We start from the raw sequence: 20,837 nt of genomic DNA on the forward strand, positions 1-20,837 counted from the left end.
AGGAAAATGGAGGAGAAATAAGGAAGGATGAAGTGAAGGCAGCAGTTAAGATGATGAAAGCAGGTAAGGCACCTGGTCTGGATGGATGCCATGCAGAATGTCTTAAAAAAGGAGGTACAGTGATGGTGGACTGGTTGGTGAGGTTATTTAATGTTTGCTGGAGAGAAGGTAGAGTGCCGGAGGACTGGAGGAGTGCTTGTATAGTTCCACTTTACAAGGGAAAGGGGGACAAGTGTGAATGTAGTAGTTTCAGAGGGATTAGCTTGATAAGTGTAGTTGGGAAGGCTTATGGGAGGATCTTGATTGAGAGGATTAGGAGAGGAACAGAGGGAGTAATTGGTGAGGAACTGTGTGGATTTAGGACAGGTAGAGGTTGTGTAGATCAGATTTTTGTGGTAAGACAGATATGTGAGAAAGCTATAGGAAAGGGGAAGGATGTTTTTTGGGCCTTTATGGATCTGGAACAGGCTTACGACAGGGTAGACAGAAAGGCACTGTGGGAGGTTATGCGGATATATGGGATAGGAGGAAAGCTTCTATGAGCTGGCAAGAGTTTTTATGAGAGTAGTAGAGCTTGTGTCAGGATTAGAAATGGAGAGAGTGAGTGGTTTGAGGTAGGGGTGGGACTTCGTCAAGGATGCGTTATGTCGCCCTGGCTGTTCAACTTATACATGGATGGGGTAGTGCGAGAGGTAAATGCAAGGGTAGTGGGTCAGGGATTGGGGATAGTTAAAGAAAATGGAGAAAAGTGGGAGGTGAGCCAGCTGTTGTTTGTGGACGACACTGCGCTTGTAGCGGGATCAGAGGAGGGATTGAGGAAGTTGGTGACAGAGTTTGGGAGAGTGTGTGATAGAAGAAAGCTGAAGATAAATGTGGGTAAAAGTAAGGTGATGAGATGTACAAGGGGTGAAAGTGGCAGTAATCTGGAAGTGAGCATTAAGGGAGAGCGACTGGAGGAAGTGGATAGTTTTAGATACTTGAGTGCAAATGTGGCAGGAAAAGGTGGAGTAAAGGTGGAGGTGGAATGTAGATTGAGAGAAGCAAGTAAATGCCTTGGTGGATTAAAAAGTGTAATGAGGAATAGACATTTGGGAATGGATGCTAAGAGGAGACTGTATGAAGGAGTGATTGTGCCAACAGCACTGTATGGAGCAGAAACATGGAACATAAGAGAGGAAGAGAGAAGGAGCTTGAATGTATTTGAGATGAAATGTCTGAGAAGTATGATAGGGGTTACCAGGCTAGATAGAGTGAGAGATGAGGAGGTGAGGAGGAGAACAGGCATGGAAAGGGAGTTGGGAGATAAGGTTGATGAAAGAGTATTAGGATGGTTTGGACACATGGAAAGAATGAGTGAAGAAAGACTAGTAAAGGAGGTATGGAAGGCAGATATGGTGGGAGTGAACATGAGGGGACGTCATAGGATGAGATGGATGGATGGGGTGAAGGGGGCTTTGGGGAAGAGGGGAATGTCTGTTGAGGAAGGACGGGAGAGGACAGAAGACAGGGGTGAATGGAGAATGGTTGTATATGGAAGATGTTGTGATGAATGAGGTGGAATGGATGGGGGGATGGGGGGTGAGGTAGTGTGTGTGAGCAAAATTTCGACGCAGCCCAAAGGGATTTCTCCCCGTCCTCTCCTTTATATGGGGGGACGGAGAGGGGGGGGTCGCCGATTTAATGAAGCGGCCTTGCTGTGGATGTGCTGTGTCTTGCGACACTGCTTCTGACCCAGGGCAGTGGACAGGGTGCAGGGATGACCCGTCATCTAGGAGGTGCTAAGATGGGAGGGAGGGTGGAGGGGTGTGGAGTGTTTTCAGGGATGGAATGGGTGGGAATGATTTTGTGCCTTTTCCTTTTTGGCTACCTCCCTTGTAAGGGGGAAAAAGCCTTGGTATATGTATGTATGTACCTAGCTGTAATATATGAGAAGGAGAGGTATGCTTCTATTTACCTAGTTGTATTTTACGGGAGGGAGAGTTATGCTCGTGGTGTCCCATCTTCATATCTCATTTTATCTAGACTATTTTTAAATTCGTGTATTGTTTTTGCACACACCACTTTCTCATCTAACTTGTTCCAAATGTCTATTACTCTGTGGGGAAAGCTGTTCTTTTTCAGATCTCTTCTATAACTGTCTTTCTTAATTCTCTTTCCATGTCCTCTTGTATTTCTACTGTCCCATTTTATTAGATCCTCTCTATCAATAGTTTCTATGCCTTTCATGATTCTATAAATAGTTATCAAATCTCCTCTCTCTTCTTTGCTCTAATGTCTGTAGCTCAAGTTTAGTCTCTCTTCATATGATAGTTCTCAGAGTGCTGGTGCCAATTTTGTAATTGCTCTTTGTATTCTTTCAAGTTTTGCTATATATTTTTTTGTACGTGGTGACCACACCGTCGCTGCATATTCCAATTTTGATCTTATCAAAGTGACTAGTATTTTCTTCACCATTTTTTCATCCAGGTATTTACCTAGTTGTATATTACAGGAAGGGGAGCTATGCTCTTGGTGTCCCGTCTTCATATCTCATTTTATCTAAACTGTTTTTAAATTCATGTATTGTTTTTGCACACACCACTTTCTCATCTAACTTGTTCCAAATGTATTACTCTGTGAGGAAAGCTGTTCTTTTTCAGATCTCTTCTATAGCTATCTTTCTTGATTTTCTTTCCGTGTCCTCTTGTATTTCTATTATCCCATTTTATTAGATCCTCTCTATCAATAGTTTCAATTCCTTTCATGATTCTGTAAATAGTTATTAAATCTCCTCTCTCTCTTCTTTGCTCTAATGTCTGTAGCTCAAGTTTTGCTAGTCTCTCTTCATATGATAGTTTTGAGAGTGTTGGTGCCAATTTTGTAATTGCTCTTTGTATTCTTTCAAGTTTTGTTATCCATTTTTTTTGTACTTGATGACCACATCGTTGCTGCATATTCCGATCTTGGTCTTATCAAAGTGATTAGTTTTTTCTTCACCATTTCTTCATCCAGGTATGTAAATGCCACTTTGATTGTTCTTATTAGATTATAAGTTTCTCCAAAAAATCTTGTTTATATGTTTTTCAGGGGACATATTATTCATAATAATAACTCCTAGGTCTTTCTCGTTTTCTACTTTTTTTATTTCTTCCTTTCCCAATTGATATGATCTCACTATTCTATTTTTGCTTCTTCCAAATTCCATTATACTACACTTCTTAATATTGAATTTCATCTCCCACTTCTTATTCCGTTCCCATACTCTATTGAGATCACTCTGTAGCAACTCACAATCTTCTTCAGTGTTCACTTTTTTCAACAATTTTACATCATCCGCAAAGAAGCTCATATCAATTTCAATTCCTTTATCCATTTCATTAATATATATAGCAAACATTATTGGGGCCAGAACTGTTCCTTGTGGAACACCACTAATCACTTCATCCCAATTAGAGTGTTTGTCTCTTATCACTACTCTCATTTTTCTTTCATACAAGAAGTCTTTCATCCAATTCAGCAGTTTGTCTTGTCCTTCAGTTTCTAATTTCTTAAGCAACTTTTTATGTAGCACCTTATCAAAATCTTTTTTAGGTCTAGAAATGCACAATCAGCCCATCCATCTCTTTCTTGTATTACATCTATGAGCCTTGAATAGAAACACATTAAGTTTGTGATGCATGATCGTCCTTGTCTGAATCCAAATTGCCTTGGATTAAATATGTTGTTTTTTTCCAAATGCCTTACCCATCTACTTTTGATAATTCTTTCACAAATTTTTGCTATCGTACTTGTTAGAGAGACTGGTCTATAGTTAGTAGGGTCTTCTTTGTTCCCCCTTTATATATTGGTACTATATTTGCTCTTTTCCAATCTATTGGAACTTTTTCTTCTTTCAATGAACTATTTATTAGGCTATGTATTTTGTCTGTTAGTTCATTCCTGCATTTTCTCAAAATCCAGTTTGCTATTTCATCTGGTCCATGCGATTCTCTAACATCAAGGTTACTCAAGTGTTTCATTATTTCATTCCTTGATACTTCTATCTCTTTCATAGGGGGGACTTTTTCTTCCCATTCTATATCTCTAGGTTGCATGTTCTCCCTTGTAAACACTGATTTAAAATGCTTGTTCATAATTTCTGCCATTTCTATTTTCTCTGTGTATTCAACTCCTCCTTGTCGTAGTTTCTCTAATTCTTTTTTGTTTTTCAGTTTATTGTTTACATATCTGTAAGATATGTTTATTAGGCTATGTATTTTGTCTGTTAGTTCATTCCTGCATTTTCTCAAAATCCAGTTTGCGATTTCATCTGGTCCATGCGATTCTCTAACATCAAGGTTACTCAAGTGTTTCATTATTTCATTCCTTGATACTTCTATCTCTTTCATAGGGGGGACTTTTTCTTCCCATTCTATATCTCTAGGTTGCATGTTCTCCCTTGTAAACACTGATTTAAAATGCTTGTTCATAATTTCTGCCATTTCTATTTTCTCTGTGTATTCAACTCCTCCTTGTCGTAGTTTCTCTAATTCTTTTTTGTTTTTCAGTTTATTGTTTACATATCTGTAAGATAGTTTTGGTTGATCTTTACGTTTTTCTATGACATCTTTTTCATACTTTCTCTTTTCTTCTCTGCACACTTGTACATATTCATTTCTATAACTAGTATATATTCTCCATTTTTCATGTCTTTTGTATTTTTTCAATTTTATCCAAGCTTTATCCCTTTTGTCTTTTAACTCCCTACATCTTTTGTTGTACCAGCACTTTATATATTCTTTTTCTTGTTTTTGTCTTGGGACATACTTTCCCTCTCCTTTATAAATTTTTATCAAAATATTTCATATTTCTTCTACTGTTGTTTCCTCTTTCTGTATTCTTTCTAAGTCTGCTTTTTGAAAGAATTCTCTTAATCTATAAAAAAAAAAAAAAATTCATACATTAATCTTCCCTTTCTATATTGTTCATTTTTTTCATGTATTTTTCCTCATTTAGTTCCAGTTCAATCAGTATGTGGTCACTTTTACTTATTGGTGTCTTATATTCAATCTTGTCCACTATTCCAGGTTCTGATGTGATTATTAGGTCCAGTTTCGATGGTTCTTCCTCATTTCTATACCTAGTATTTTCTTGAATCCATTGTATCATTGTATGTTCTATAATATAATCATATAAAGTAGTACATTTCCCCATAGGTCATCTCCACCCTTTACTGTCATCTCTTCCCAGCAGATTTCTTAACAATTAAAGTCACCCATTATAACTATTCTTCCTCCATCTTCCATTATCTTATTTAGTGTTATCCTTGTGTCATCTAAAATACTTTTGTGTTCTTTCTCTTCCCACAAAGCCATTTTAGGAGGCACATAATTTACTACAAACTTCCTGCTCTTCCCATCCTTGTCCACCACTTCCATCATAATCATCTCTACTCTATTCTTTCCATATGTGACATTCCTCACATTTATATCTTTCTTAGGAACATAACTCCACCCCCTGTTTTACCTCTGTTTCTAATCCAATAATTATATGCACCATGTCCTACACTGTTAGGTGGTAGTGGACCTTTCAATTTTGTCTCTACAATTCCCATTATGTCCGGTTCTTTTTCCTTCAGATAATCATTCAGTTCGTTCAAGCCTGTTATTAAGCCATCTATATTTGTGTAAGACACTTTTAATTTTCTGCTACTTCCATTGTGTTTTCTGTTTCCCTTTTGTTTTTCTCTGCTATGAACAATTTCTTCATTTTCATATTCACTACTCTCCAATAGAATTTCTCTTCTTCTGACTCTGTTCTTTTCTTGTTTTTTCCCTTAGCTTCTAGTTGTTTTGTTTTCTCCTCTCTTTCCTCTTTATTCATTTCTCTTTTTATCCATACCTGTTTATATTGTTCACTGTCTGCTAGTTTCCCTGTTTTTGCTAAGATATTCTCTACTGTCATTTGTGACCTAGATTTGATCTTAATTGGGCTGATCTTATCTGTATTATATTTCCCTAATCTATATATTTCTTCAATTTCTTTCCTTGTTTCTTGTCCATCCTCTTGAACTACTTTTAATATATTGTATACCTTTTCCTTTTCCTCTTTTACTCTTGTCCTATTTAGATTATACTTCTCTTCCACCCCTAATATAATTATACATTTCTTTTTGTCTGCTAAGTCTCTCACTATATTCTCCTTCTCTCTCATCACTTTAATAATTGTGTCCTTATTTTGTTCTTTCATCTGTTGTTTCACTATATCTGTAAATACAACTTTGTTATTTTCTTGGATTTTTCTCCAACCCTGTGCTTCGTTTGGTATTGACTCTTTATTATTATTCTTTAATTCCTCATTCTCATCTTTTACTTCTTTTAACTGTCTTTTTAATTCTTCTATTTATTTGGTTAGGTTTTGGTTCTCCTTCTTTAGTTCTTCCAATTTATCAACTCTTTCCGTAATCCATGTAAGTTGGCTGAACCTAGCCTCCCAATGCTTGGTCATTTTCTCTAGTTTTTCCTCTAGACTTGCTAATCGGGAGAGGTTGGCATCCCCCCCTCATTAAATCCATGGAAATTATTATCTCCACTTTCTATTATGCTGTTCTTCTCTATATTTCTAAACTTAATGCTTTTACTGATATTTTCGACTTCGCCTGTGTCATCTGCAGCTCTTTTGTTGACATTTCTCCTGCCGTCTGGGGGAACCCATTCATCACCTTCCTCATTTCCTTCCATTTCCCTCAGTAATCTCTCCCTTTCTCCATTTTCTTCACCTTCCCACTACACCATGAGCTTTCCCCTTCCCTATTAATATAACAAAGGTATTCCCTCATTGTTGAGATCGATGAATCTTGAAGTTTTCTTGGAGTTCCAAACTTCGTTGTCACTTTGACCAACGTGTGTGGGTTCTTTGACATGAAGAATATAGGGTTAGAATTATATTGATGGTAATTTTTACCTCAATTATCTCTGATTGGAAACCCAGAACCCCACAGTGGCTAGCACTGATTCCTAGGACATCCATAGATCACTTCATAAAGAAACATTGTAGTATTTGTCTGTATTTAATTAGTGTGGGACTGTTTTTATACCATCACTATTGGAATTAAGGGAGCATTCACCAGTTTAAGTCCTCCTTATATAAAAAGTTGGAGAAAGTACAACTGAATTTGATAGATAGGTCCCAGGCCTCCTGGAGGTGCAACTCCTTAGGGCTGTACCTCCAGATGTTGATGGGTGTTGAAGACAAGCATCAGGGAAATGATTTTCTGTAATATCCATCTCACAAGACTACAACTTGCAAGTGCCCATTCTTGGTCCATGCCTTAGAATGATAAACTTATATCATATTTCTTAAAATGCTTATGGAGATAAGCATTTCAGCTGATTAAAATTGTTAGTATACACCAACTATGAGTTAAGGTGACACTGGCTAATAACATATATAATAAAATTATTTTCAGTAAATTGGAGTGTTTTTCTTTTATAAACTTTTCAGCATTTTCATAAATAAAATGTATGTAATTTACTTATACCCCTTAGCACATGCATTTCATAAGCATATTTTCCCTTTCAGGTGTAGATGCTGCTTGGGGTGGGATCAGTACAGTTTCAGCTCCAGTATCAAGACCAAGGTCCAGTTCGATGCATGACCAAGAAGGAAGTGATCCCTTACTTGAACCTCAAAGACATCCTGCAGTTCAAATAGTGCCAAAGGAATAAGCTGTAAAGTATGACTCTTGTAGTATCATGTAGATAGCTTAGTATCATGTAGTATCATGAAGGTAACATCTCGTAGATAGCCTAGAAAGAATAGTTAAAGTTATAATAAAATAGAGAACCTCTTATCAGAGATGTAGCTGACAAGTCTAGATGAGTCTTACTTTTAGGTTGCCAAGAAAAACATATCAATTCATGGAAGTTATGCCATGAGCCAGAAATGTAGATGATTAGGGAAATTACATCAATAGCTCTAGGGGAGGATTTGTATATAACAGGTCAAATTGATAGAATGTATAGGTTAGGTCAGCATAAGAGAATGGCTCACATCCAATGAAAATAATGTTCAAGTTGCAAGCCATGGCAAAAAAAGTAATTAGCAAGTCTTGGAAGTTAGCACAAGAGGAAAACTTAAAAAATATTTAGATTAAGAAACATGTTAATGAAGAGGAACCAGCAAAGATACAAAAACCCTTAGGAGCCAAAGCCAAAAATGAGAGGACAGAAGAAAAACAGCTGTTGTCAATCAGGTGAGGAAATGGTTCCTAAAAAACCAAGAAGGCAGTATTCCAAAGGAAACACCACAAGGAAACTTAGAGTAGCATATCCTAATGCTGATGGTTTAATGTTGGCCAGGTTGGAAATGACTATTTAAGGATAATCGAGCCTGATATTTTGTGTCTAGTGGAGACCAAACTCACAAAAAATGTTGAATTACAAGCAGAAGGACAAGGTTTGGATAGGGAAATTGAGGAGACCTATAGGATGGGCAGATACTCTAAAGAAAAACAATACAGGCCACTGAAAGTAAAGCTTAGATCTCAAACAATTGCCAAGGAAGTACTATCCAGAACAATGAAATTAGCAAATAGTGAACATTACAAGAATGTATGGATAAAAAAAGAAATGAGTGAAGAAGAAAAAGAAAAAGAACTTAGAAATGAAGCGAATGAAAAAAAAAAAAAAAAAGGAACTGAAACTAAAAAAACAATTTTTTTTGAGAGTGGTAGACCTGTGGCTGAGAAAATGGTATATAAAGAAAAGGAAACAAGGAAGACAGAAAAAGACGAGGAGAAAGGAAATCAAAAATAACTTATACCAATATAGATGGAATAACTTCAGGAATGAATGAATAAAATGATTATCTGGCCTTAGAAAAAAACAGACATAATGGGAATAGTGGAAACCAAATTGAAGTGTACTCCACCACCCAACACTGTGGGACAAGGTTTATATAACTGCTGGACAAAAAATAGAAAGGATAAACAGGGTGGCGGAGTATTGATTTTGACTAATACAGATTTAAATGTAACAAAAATAACTGAAAGAAAAAATAATGTAGAATCAATTACAATATAAGTTGAAAACAAAAATATGAAGAGTAGAAAATTTGTAGTGGTATATGTGCCCCCCAAAACAAAGTCCTGGACAGAAAGTGATCATTCCAAAATATTAGAAGATACAAAATATGAATTAACTAATATACTGAAGGACAGAGGAGATACAGTAATTATGGGTGACTTTAATTAAAAAGAAATATGTTGGGAGGAAATGGCAGTGAAGGGTGGAGAGGAACTCTGGGGCAACGTCCTGCTCAACATGACCATCGAATACACAACGACTCAGTGGATAAAGGAAAATACCCGATACAGAGGTAGTGAAGAACCATCAAGGCTGGATTTAATACTTACGACAGAACCTGAAATTGTCTATAAAATTTATTACAAAACTCCAATAGGAAAGAGTGACCATGAACTGTACGATATGTACGATATGTTGGGCCGACATATCGGCAACGCGCAAGCCGTTGTAGGCGCTGCCGCGCACTGCCGGGACAGTACACTGTAGACCATGCCACAATAAAGTATATTGTACATGGCGCAGTGAGAGATCAAACCTACGCTACCCACCATGGCTGGACGGGCACGAGAAAGACCCACCTATACCCCCAGATCCACCCACAGGAGAGTGTTGGGTGGATCACAGACGCCACAGACGCCGACAGCACTCGAGCAGGCTCACCGGCTGCTCCTGGCGCAAACCGACGCCATCGTCTCCCTACAGCAGCAGCTAGCAGCGCGCCCTGCTCAGACCACATCAGTCTCACGGTCGTCAGCCCCTGAGAAGTGCGACATGGACATGTCCACAGCAGCGTTCCGGTCGTGGAGACGTTCGATGCAGTGTTGGCTGGACCTGAATGGGTGGGCACCGACGGAGGCCGTCCTGTACATCCGCCTCCATTGTACGCCTCCTCTGCAACGCTCCTTAGATGCCAGGTTCACCGCAGCCGAGTGGCAGGCACTGACCGTCAAGGAAGCCTTGGACTCTATCAGTGGCATCGCCCTCCAGGCGACCAACCAGGCAGCCGACTGGTGCAGGTTCTTCACCGCTCGCCAGGAACGCAACGAGCCCATAAGTGAGTACTTTACTCGGTCTGCTCAGTGTGCAGCGGATTGCGAATTTAAGTGCCCCCATTGTGACAGTAGCTTGTCTGAGTACATGCTGCTCCGTAAGCTAGTGAGTGGTTTGGAGAGTGTTGGTTTAAAAGAGGAGGTATTTCGCAAATGTGATTCGTTCAAGGATACAGATTCCTTGCGTAAGTTTTGTGTGGCGTTCGAGGCGGCTCACAAGGACGCCGCTCCCCCAGGTCTGGACGGTAATCTTGGGCGTGAGACGCTAACGCCAACGGCGGCGGTGACTCCGCAGCCATGCGCACCGCAAGAGGATCTCCAGCCACAGGTCGCTGGGAACCGCCCACCACCCCACAAGCCCCACTGTGGCAACTGTGGGGGCAATCACATGCCAAGGAAAGGCATGTGTCCTGCGGAGACGCTGACATGCTACGGGTGCGGCAAGACCGGTCATCTACGTCGCCTGTGCAGGAAGAGTAAAAAAGCAGCTGCGATGGAGGGGGAAGCCTCCGGTATAGTAATTGCAGCCGCAGGGAAAGCCCAGAGCCAGCCGTGTATTTGGGTGACCGTCAGCGACACACGGAAGGAGACATCGGCCAGGATCCGAGTGGTACCGGACACAGGAGCCCAGGTGTGCGTTGCGGGACCAGGCCTGCTAGCCGCCCTGGGCGTTGATACGAAATCGCTAGTGAGCCGGGGCAGCCTGCGTGACGTAGCGAATGTGAGCCTGAAACCCATGGGCGCAGTTACCTGTCGCATGCAACATGGCAGCAGGTTCACGACGCAAGAGGTCTTCGTCGTGAAGACCGCCTCCCGTTGCTACATTTCCTTACAGGCCTGTAAGGATCTGGGTTTGGTACACCCTAACTTCCCGCACCAGCCCGCAGTTGCAGCATCGGCTGCCACCGAGTCAACTGACGGCGCACTGCCGCTGCCGCGGCCTACCTCAGTCCCGTTCACCTCACTAGAAGAAAATGTGCCACAGCTAGAGAACTGGCTTCTCCGCCATTTTTCCGGGTCAACGTTCAACACTGACAGGAGCCCTCTGCCAGTAATGGAAGGTGAGCCACATGCCATCCACCTGCTCCCGGACGCCAAGCCCTACGCCTGCCATACACCGGCTACGGTGCCGAAACACTGGGAGGCGGTGGTGAAGAAGCAGCTGGACGAGGACGTGAGGAAGGGAATCTTGGAGCCGGTACCAGTTGGAGAGGCAACAGAATGGTGCGCAAGGATGGTGGTGGTCGCGAAGAAGTCGGGCCAACCGAGACGCACCATCGACTACCAGAAACTCAATGCCGCCTGCAGGAGAGAGACCCACCACACTCCTACACCGTTTGACATGGTATCTGGCATCCCACGCCACACCTACAAGACAACAGCAGATGCTCACTGGGGCTTCCATCAGGTAGAGCTACAGGAAGCCAGCAGAAGGCTTACTACCTTCATCACACCTTGGGGCAGGTATAGGTACTGTAGAACCCCCATGGGCCACTGTGCTGCTCCGGATGCCTATACCAGAAGGTACGACGACGCCATCGCTGGGATCCCAAGAAAATTCAAGTGTGTGGACGATACCCTACTGTACGACGCCAGCGTGGAAGACGCCTTCTGGCACACGTATGATTTTCTGGAGACATGTGCCATGAAAGGTGTGACCCTGAAACCAGAAAAATTCAGGTTTTGTAGAAGGCAGGTGGGCTTTCATGTAGGCTGGGACTCCTACAAGCCCACGGAAGAAAGACTGGCCGCCATCAGGAACTTTGACATGCCTGTCGAACCATCCATAACAGACATACGCTCCTGGCATGGGTTCGTCAACCAGCTGGCACCTTTCCTAGCCACCGCTCCAGTCATGGAGCCATTCCGGGAGTTACTACGGAGACCACAGGGGAGGAAAGTCTACTGGGACGAAAACCTACAGGAAAAGTTTCGGCAAGCCAAAGAAGTAGTCTGCAAGCTCGCCAAAGAAGGCCTAACATATTACGACAAGGACAGACCTACGGTGGTAGTGACGGACTGGAGCAAGGTGGGCATTGGCTTTGTCATTCTACAGCAATACTGCCCCTGCCCCCTGAGAGAGGCTCCCTTCTGCTGCAAGAGCGGGTGGCGCTTGGCGCTGTGTGGCAGCCGTCACCTAACACCCGCGGAGGCAGGTTACGCACCGGTGGAGGGCGAAGCTCTGGCTGTCGCATGGTGCCTCCGTAAAGCTCGCCTTTTCCTGCTTGGATGCCCCAATCTCCTCATAATCACCGACCACCGTCCGCTAGTGAAGCTCCTGGGGGACAGAGAGCTGAAGGACATAGTGAACCCGAGACTGTTTGCCCTGAAGGAGAAAACGCTGCAATATAGGTTCCAGATCAAGTACCTCCCAGGTAAGCGCAACTCTGCAGCCGATTTCTTGTCCCGTTACCCAGCGCTCTGTGCACCACCGGACGTCATAGATGAAGAGCTGGCCAACGACATGGAAGCTGCTGTAGCGGCCGCAACAGTGGCGGTGCTCGACAGCGATGACCAAATAGCCCTGGAGAACTCGGCAGTGGTGCAGGCCGCCGCCGATGGCCCAGACTATCAGCTACTCATCGCTAAAGTGACAGCAGGAGATTGGCACCCACAACGGGCTCAAGAGCTGACCTGCCTGCGACAGTTCTATGGAGTCAGGGACAGACTGGCGGTGTCGCAAGGGCTGGTGACATACACCTACGAACAAGGAGCGGTCCGTTTAGTGGTACCTGCAGCACTGAGACACCGTGTGGCAGCAAACCTCCACGCAAGCCATCAAGGTTTAGACGGGATGCTACGAAGGGCGAGACAGGCTGTGTACTGGCCTGGCATGGAAGGCAAAGCTGAAGCAACTCACCTAAAAATCAGTACTGAAGACAGAATAAGACAGACTTCTTGGTAGAATATGTTCCCCCAAGACAAGAACTTGGAATGAAGCTAAATATCATGAAATGATACTGGATACAGCTCTTTTCCTAAAGAAAATTAATGAACAAAGTAGCAATATACTCCATATTGGAAATTTTAATTGCAGTGATGTCAATTGGGAGGAATAGAAGCAAGTGGTATAGCAGATTCCTGGGGAAATAACAAAGGCTTTTTCCCCCTTACAAGGGAGGTAGCCAAAAAACAAAGGCATAAAATCCACTCCCACCTGGGGAATAACTTGCTATATATAGTAAAGGAGAACACAATGACCCAGTGGGTAAAGGAAGTGACATGGGTAAAAGATGACATTCCCACAAAATTAGATCTGTTACCAACCAAACAGCCAGACTTCATCAGCTCATTGAACTACCTTTGCACCCTAGGAAAAAGTGACTATGTGACAATCGAGTTTCAGCTGGAGGATGAGGAAATAGAGTCAATGAATGAATCAGACAGGCAAGGAAGACTCAGTTTTAGGAAAGCAGGTTACCGTATTTTTCGGACCATAAGGCGCGGGCAAAATCCTTAAAATTGGCCAAAATCGGGTGGTGCGCCTTATCGTGCGGTGCGCCTTATGTGTGGCTTCAGTGCAAAAAAATGCCTAGGATAGTGACGTACTATTTTGACACGTTTCGTAGCTAGCCTGCCGACGGCGACAGTGCATAGGCTTAACAAAAGTTACAACCAAGTTATAACCAAGGTGCATGTATCTTGACAAGAAATTGCGAAAACTTAGACAGTTTTCGGGTCCATGCCACCGCATTCATTCACGCTATCATGGCTATGACATGATAGCGTCCACAACACAGACAGCCATTTTGCATTGATCTAGTCTCGCTCCACTCAGACTGTAGTCATTTGGGTATTTTTTTAGTTTCGATCATGGGCGCAATATAACAATATACGATTAATTTTTAATTTTGTAAATTAAAATGTATCAACGTAATATGCTAATGAAAGAAGTCGGTAGCATAGGATCGGGACGCCAACGTCTCTCACGACGACGACAACGAGGACGAGCCGGATAACATTTAATTTGCAGGTAATTATTTATTAAACACAGGTTAGATTAGATTAGACGAATTCATCACCCTTTCATTTCTTCGACGTCGGCATCTATCATAACAAACATGGCGTACCATTCGTCCGACACGACTTCGTTACTTACGAAATCCGTTTCAGCAATTTTTTTTGTTTTTTATTTCCGCTCACAAAATTGCATATTACGTTGATACATTATAATTTACAAAATTGATAATTAATTTTCTATTGCTATATTGCGCCCATGGTCGAAACTAAAAATTTACCTTCATTTGTAATCTTGTGTTTTTAAGTGAATAGAGAATTCCGGGAATAAACTGCTACTGTTGGTTTTATTCCCCATAATTCCCGTAACATGTTTGTTGTTTTATAGGGGTATTGGCAGGGCAGACCGTCCATGGAGGTGGTCTGATTTCACTGACCAAAATAAAAAATATATCATTTATTTTTGTAATTTTGCTAAATCCCAACCGATTTTTCTCATTCAACAACGAAAATGTTCAGTTCTGAATGCACTCACATTTGCATGATTATCCGATGACGAGACCAGGTTAACTAGGTCAACATGAAAATGGAATTCCTGATATTTGACCTGAAGTAGTTATCATGTGATGCAGAAAGTCGCTATGAGTACAATGCAATTTGAATTATCCATCTAGCTGTCCTAGTTCTCTAGATATTGCATTTTGAAGGGAAAATCGGGCCGAAACGTGCGGTCTGACTAATCGCCGATCAAACGTAAACAATGACGGTTTTTACTGACAGGCATAATCTTATATAAGAATTTAGCATATTGTTGCATTATTTGACCTATTTTCTTTAAAATGTGTGATTTCCATGTAATTTAATCACAGAATTACGTTTTTATCCTCTGTAAAATTACCCACCACACCTACGAATACCGTCAAATTACATGAAAATCACACAATTTAAAGAAAATAGTTTAAATAATTCAACTATATGCAATCTATTACACTAATAACACAACAGTAACAAACTTAATAGTGTAGCTTGATCCATACCACCAATGATCATAGATAGCGGGCAGGACGAATCGTAGCTGTGGTCCGTAATATTACGGAGGATAAAAACGTAACTTCTCTTTGATCATATTACATGAAAATCACATATTTTAAAGAAAATAGTTCAAATAATTCAACTATAAGTCTATTACACTAATAACATAATAGTAAGAAACTTGATAGAGTGAAGTTTGATTCATACCACCAGTGATCATAGATAAGATGGCGGGATGGACGTTGATGTTGTTGTTATTCGATAATCCGACCCGATAGAAGAAAAAAAAAAAAAAAAAAAAAACTAATTAGTACCACCGATTTCTCAGCTCTTCCGTAACACGCTGCCTTTATTTTGGTATTAGAATAATCTGCGAGACTAGTAGTTTTCGTTCATTTTGGGCAGTTGCCAATACACTGAATTTATTTAGCTCATTTTTTACACTGAAACAAACCAATTTTCGATTTACTGCTGAATGCAAGCCGCCATGTTTATCTTATGTTTTTATGTACCGACATGTAACTGATGATGTAATTGTTTGAAATTTACTACGATCGTAGTAAATACACTCGCATAACATTTGTATGAATGAAATTTGGCCGTTTGCATGGCGTGCGCATAAAATGACGCGCTATTGTGCTCGTCATCGACGGTGGCGCCTCTGGTGGTGTTTGACCTACCTAACCAGGTGCGCCTAATGGTCAGGTGCGCCTTATGGTCAGGTGCGCCTTATGTAAGGACGGGGAATGGCAAATTACGGGTGCGCCTTATGGTACGAAGCGCCTTATGGTCCGAAAAATACGGTACTTTTTATTTTTTTTTTTTTTTTTTTTTTTTTTTTTTTTTTTTTTTTTTGAAGAAGCTAAGTGGGAGGAATTCATGAATACCATGGGGATAAGGAGGAAATTAGACATCTTTCTTGACATGAAAGAAAAAAATAATAATAATAATGATAATAATAATAATACTCAATTAAATCCCTAGCCTTAGAGAACAAAAAGAGAAGCAAAGAAATGAGTAAACTTATTGAATGGTTGATAAAACTGTCACAAACTAGCCTTTGTATTTATGTTGATGCATCGAATGTAGGCCGTGATCCAAACAGTTCCTGCAATCCAATGGCCAGGATGATATTTTGCCCCTTTTTATGGATCTATTCAACTCTACTTGGATAGCAAAAGTGGTTATGTGCAAAACTTATTTAATTCTCATTAGTTACAAAATTACTTTTAACTTACAATGAAGTTGAGTGTGAACAGAGTGTGAGCATAAGAGTCAGACAGATGCCAATGCCCACACATCTTAACTTATATCATGACCACACAACACCAGTGCCAGGCACAAGTACCTATGTGTGCCAATATAGCCTATTCTATCACTATTTGCCCAATTCAACACAATCTACCCATGTCTTTATTTTCTGTGTGAAGAAGGCTCACAATTTACCAATCTCTAGCTATCTAACACAAAAAGGAATAAATTAAAAATTTCCAAGGATGCTACTTCTTTGTGCCATTATATATAACAGCCTCTGACCCTGGTATTGGGAGGTCCTAGCTGTGTAGTCCTCCACCATCTCCACAGCAAAATCTTCTGTAACTGGCCATATATCATAAGTTACCTATGTGTATAATCATACATTTTATCTAAATTTAAGGTGACCTAATATTATATGCAATTTATTTAGAAGGTAGGCACTGTGGCTCTAGATATGATGTGGCTTGGCACCAAACCCACATCCTTTGTATCAGTAATGCCCATATCCTGTGTGTTAGTGATGCCCATGGCCTTTGTGCTAGTGAAGTGTCATGGAATATGACAAGGCAAATAAAACAAATTTGGTGCACAATGTGTTCATATTAAATCAATCAATCAGTCCATTCCTCTGATTCTCACTTGCAGAAGAATTGCGACCTCTAGGGAGCTGATTGCAGCCACTGGTTCAGCCCATAAGTCACTCTGCAAAAGGGTTTTGTATTGCATTCCAGAAGTGACAAGTGTAAGGCAATGTTATATAAAGCACTTTATATCTTCTGTGTTGTGGTTACATGTCTGTTGCCAGGCTTTTCTAGATGTCTGTGACTTGGACTCTTTCAAAAAGGAATTTCAGAACACTTCCCCAAGATAAGCATTTTTTGAGTTAGTGAACCCTTATCTTTCTTCTTTCTGGAGCGACTCTGAGCAGGTATTTTATTCTTGCATGTTTTAGCATATTTGGTGGTCTTTCAGGATGTAGATAAAAATATAATAAGTTTACTAACCACTAGTCCTCTTTCAGCACACATTCATAGGACTTTTTCTCCTCTTTTATCCACTACTTCAATGAAGTCTACTTTTTATTTTTCCCATACTGAAGATCTTCACATTCGTATTACCATATTTTCCGGCATATAGTGCACGACTTTTTTCCGTTGGAAGGGCCTAAAAATGGGGGGTGCGCGTTATCCGGTGGTGCGCATTATCTATGGCCTACGATAAAAATTCTGCGGCTGTGTGTGTAATTTTTTCACAACAACGTGACGATGTTGGCCGTCACAAAGTCAGGACGGCACACTTCTCCGTGACGTTCCGTGAGAACAAGAAGAACAGCCATGGTGACATGAAAGAATACGCCACCATGGGCTACCGTATATAAATATTTGGTATAGGTAGGTATCTGTTGAATCTTATTTTTCATGTTTAGATAGGCCTAAACACCATGAAACATGATCAATATTCATGAAATTTGCCCATGTTCACAGCATCCTAGTTTGAATATTTATGTTGGCTTTGTTGCTTCACTTTAGGTATGGTACAAATTCCGTTGCGGCCGTTCATAAACTTGTGTCAAACACCTCACTACAACACCCTCTTTCGGGAGTTATATTAACTAAACGTCACCTCGATGAGAGACTGTCCTATTTCACCACTGTCATTGCAGGTTCAAAGCTAAAGCGAAACAGTCTGTAGTTTGTTTCAGTATTAAAGAAAGATGGTAAAGACGAATTATTTCCTCAAGATATAAAATGAACATTTTCTGTAAAAATCCCAAAATTTTTCTGTATATATTACTCTCAATAAACTTTTTTTAGATCATATTTCCTACAAACTATTTAAGCTACAAAGTAATAAGGGACCAACGCACAACATGAGTCATATACCGGTACATGTAGTTCCGACTTTTTCTTAGTTGTGTCCTGATTGATGCCTAAACTGACACTTAATTTAGTGACAAATCAACAGATTTCCCAGCGGTGGCTCTAGCCAATGAAAAATACTTCACCATGTAACCTCGTTCACATGATATAAATACCGAGGTAAAACTGCGTTATAGACAAATGCGATCGGGCATGCGCGTTATACGTCGGTGTGCGCTATCTGTGTACTGAGATAACGAAGTGCATGGGTGCGCATTATAACCCGATGCGCATTTTAAGCTGGAAAATATGGTACCAGCTATTACCGCAACAGAAAGGAAGATTAAAAAAAAAGGGATTTTATATACTATATATTACAAAGGATTACAAAGGCAGAGCATGCTGACGAAAGACCTTTTGGTCCATAACTAGGTTGGATGCAAATATATGTATATATATAATAATGATAAATGAATAAATAGATAAAAATCATAATAACACAAATAATGATAAATAAAATGAATAAATAAATGCATAGGTGTAGTTAAATAATAAACAGGTGAATAATGAATAATGATAAATTGACATATAACTAATAATAAATGAAAATCAAGCAAATAATAAACAGACAAATAATAACAAACAAGTAAACAAATAATATTAAATAAATGGCAGTCATTACAGCATCTTGCTTAGGTGTTTAACTAAATGAATCACAAAGCTTCAAACTGAACTACATTGCCTTGCCTCTGCAGGAAGTTTATTCCATTCATTAACTACATGGTTGGTGAAGTTGTTTCTACCCACTTCCAAATAAATCTATTTCCTGACAGTTTGAGACCATTATTTCTTGTCGGATTCTCATTCAGTGTGAAAATTTTGTCTTTTTTTATGTCAATTCTCTTTAGAATCTTAAAGACCTGTATCAAGTCACCTCTGAGTCTACACTTTTTTAGGGAAAACAGATTCATATGTTTTATCTGATTTTTGTATGATTTATTTTTTATAATTGGAATCAGCTTTGTGGCTTGCTGTCATACTTTTTACAGTCTGTCAATGTCTTTAATGAGATTCAGTGACCATACAGAAACAGCATATTCCACATTTACCTAGTTGTATTTTGCAGGAAGGGGAGCTACCCTCGTGGTGTCCCGCCTTTGTATCTCGCAGTGTCTAGTTTGCTCTTAAACTCATGAATGGTTTTTATACACACTATTTCATTGTCCAGTTTGTTCCAAGTGTCCACCACTCTATGTGGAAAACTGTTTTTCTTCAGATCTCTTCTGTAGCTATATTTTTTTATTTTCTTTCCATGCCCTCTTGTGCTTCTCCTGTCCCAGTTTAACAAGGCCTCTCTATCGAGTATTTCTGTGCCCTTCATGATTCTGTAGATGGTCAGTAGGTCACCTCTCTCTCTTCTTTGCTACAAAGTCGGTAACTCCAGTTTAGCCAATCTCTCCTCATATGACAAGTTTGCAAGTGCAGGTGTCATTTTTGTTGCTGCTCTCTGGATTCTTTCCATTTTCTTTATATTCTTTTTGGTACTTGGTAACCACAATGTTGCCATATATTCTAGTCTAGGCCTTATCAGTTTGACCAATATTTATCAATCATTTCCTTGTCCAAATATGTAAATGCCACTTTGATTGATCTTAGCAAGTTGTAGGATTCTCCGACAATTTTGTTTATCTGTTTGTCATAGGACAAGTCGTTGAGATAATTACATCCAAATATTTTTTGGATCTTTTCTTCTTTACCTCCTTGGTTCCAATTTTATATTGTCCTGATATTCTGTTTTTGCTTTTTCCAAACTCCATTATGCTACACTTCTTAATATTGAAGTCCACTTCCCATTTCTGACTCCAGTTCCATACCTTATTCAGGTCTTCCTGCAGTGATTCACAATCCTTTTCAGTTTTTACTTTCCTTAACAGTTTAGTGTCGTCTGCAAAGAAGCTCATGTACCGTATTTTCAGGCTTAAAATGTGCATCGGGTTATAATGCGCACCCATGCACTTCATTATCTCAGTACACAGATAGCGCACACCGACGTATAACGCGCATGCCCGATCGCATTTGTCTATAACGCAGTTTTACCTCGGTATTTATATCATGTGAACGAGGTTACTTGGAGAAGTATTTTTCATTGGCTAGAGCCACCGCTGGGAAATCTGTTGATTTGTCACTAAATTAAGTGTCAGTTTAGGCATCAATCAGGACACAACTAAGAAAAAGTCGGAACTACATGTACCGGTATATGACTCATGTTGTGCGTTGGTCCCTTATTACTTTGTAGCTTAAATAGTTTGTAGGAAATATGATCTAAAAAAAGTTTATTGAGAGTAAAATGTACAGAAAAATTTGGGATTTTTACAGAAAATGTTCATTTTATATCTTGAGGAAATAATTTGTCTTTACAATTTTTTATTTAATACTGAAACAAACTACAGACTGTTTCGCTTTAGCTTTGAACCTGCAATGACAGTGGTGAAATAGGACAGTCTCTCATTGAGGTGATGTTTAGTTAATATAACTCCTGAAAGAGGGTGTTGTAGTGAGGTGTTTGACACGAGTTTATGAACGGCCGCAACGGAATTTGTACCATACCTAAAGTGAAGCAACAAAGCCAACATAAAAAT

General features: G+C 40.2%; 2 protein-coding genes across 6 annotated transcripts in view; both read left to right on the forward strand.

The window, feature by feature from the left end:
• LOC143035139 (sodium-independent sulfate anion transporter-like) overlaps positions 1–20,837 on the forward strand; it is a 178,184-nt gene that overhangs the window by 149,447 nt on the left and 7,900 nt on the right. For 4 of the 5 annotated variants that reach the window (XM_076201754.1, XM_076201751.1, XM_076201755.1 and 1 more), the window contains exon 12: positions 7,540–7,693. In XM_076201754.1, the coding sequence (XP_076057869.1) occupies positions 7,540–7,685 (146 nt within the window). In that variant the 3' untranslated portion in view covers positions 7,686–7,693. The remainder of the gene's footprint in view (positions 1–7,539; positions 7,694–20,837) is intronic. The other variant, XM_076201752.1, reaches the window with a different exon arrangement.
• LOC143035138 (uncharacterized) lies at positions 7,716–15,889 on the forward strand. Its single transcript, XM_076201750.1, has 2 exons — positions 7,716–14,615; positions 15,788–15,889. Exon 1 carries the CDS (start codon positions 9,594–9,596, stop codon positions 12,996–12,998), a length of 3,405 nt encoding a protein of 1,134 aa, XP_076057865.1. The 5' UTR covers positions 7,716–9,593; the 3' UTR covers positions 12,999–14,615; positions 15,788–15,889.

Source organism: Oratosquilla oratoria, chromosome 18 (assembly GCF_046742065.1).
Source record: "Oratosquilla oratoria isolate Oo_2021 chromosome 18, ASM4674206v1, whole genome shotgun sequence".
NCBI classification, from domain to species: domain Eukaryota; kingdom Metazoa; phylum Arthropoda; class Malacostraca; order Stomatopoda; family Squillidae; genus Oratosquilla; species Oratosquilla oratoria.

Coding starts and splice junctions, on each gene's coding strand:
- LOC143035138 (XM_076201750.1), top strand. CDS start 9,594: ATGGCTGGACGGGCACGAGAAAGACCCACCTATACCCCCAGATCCACC.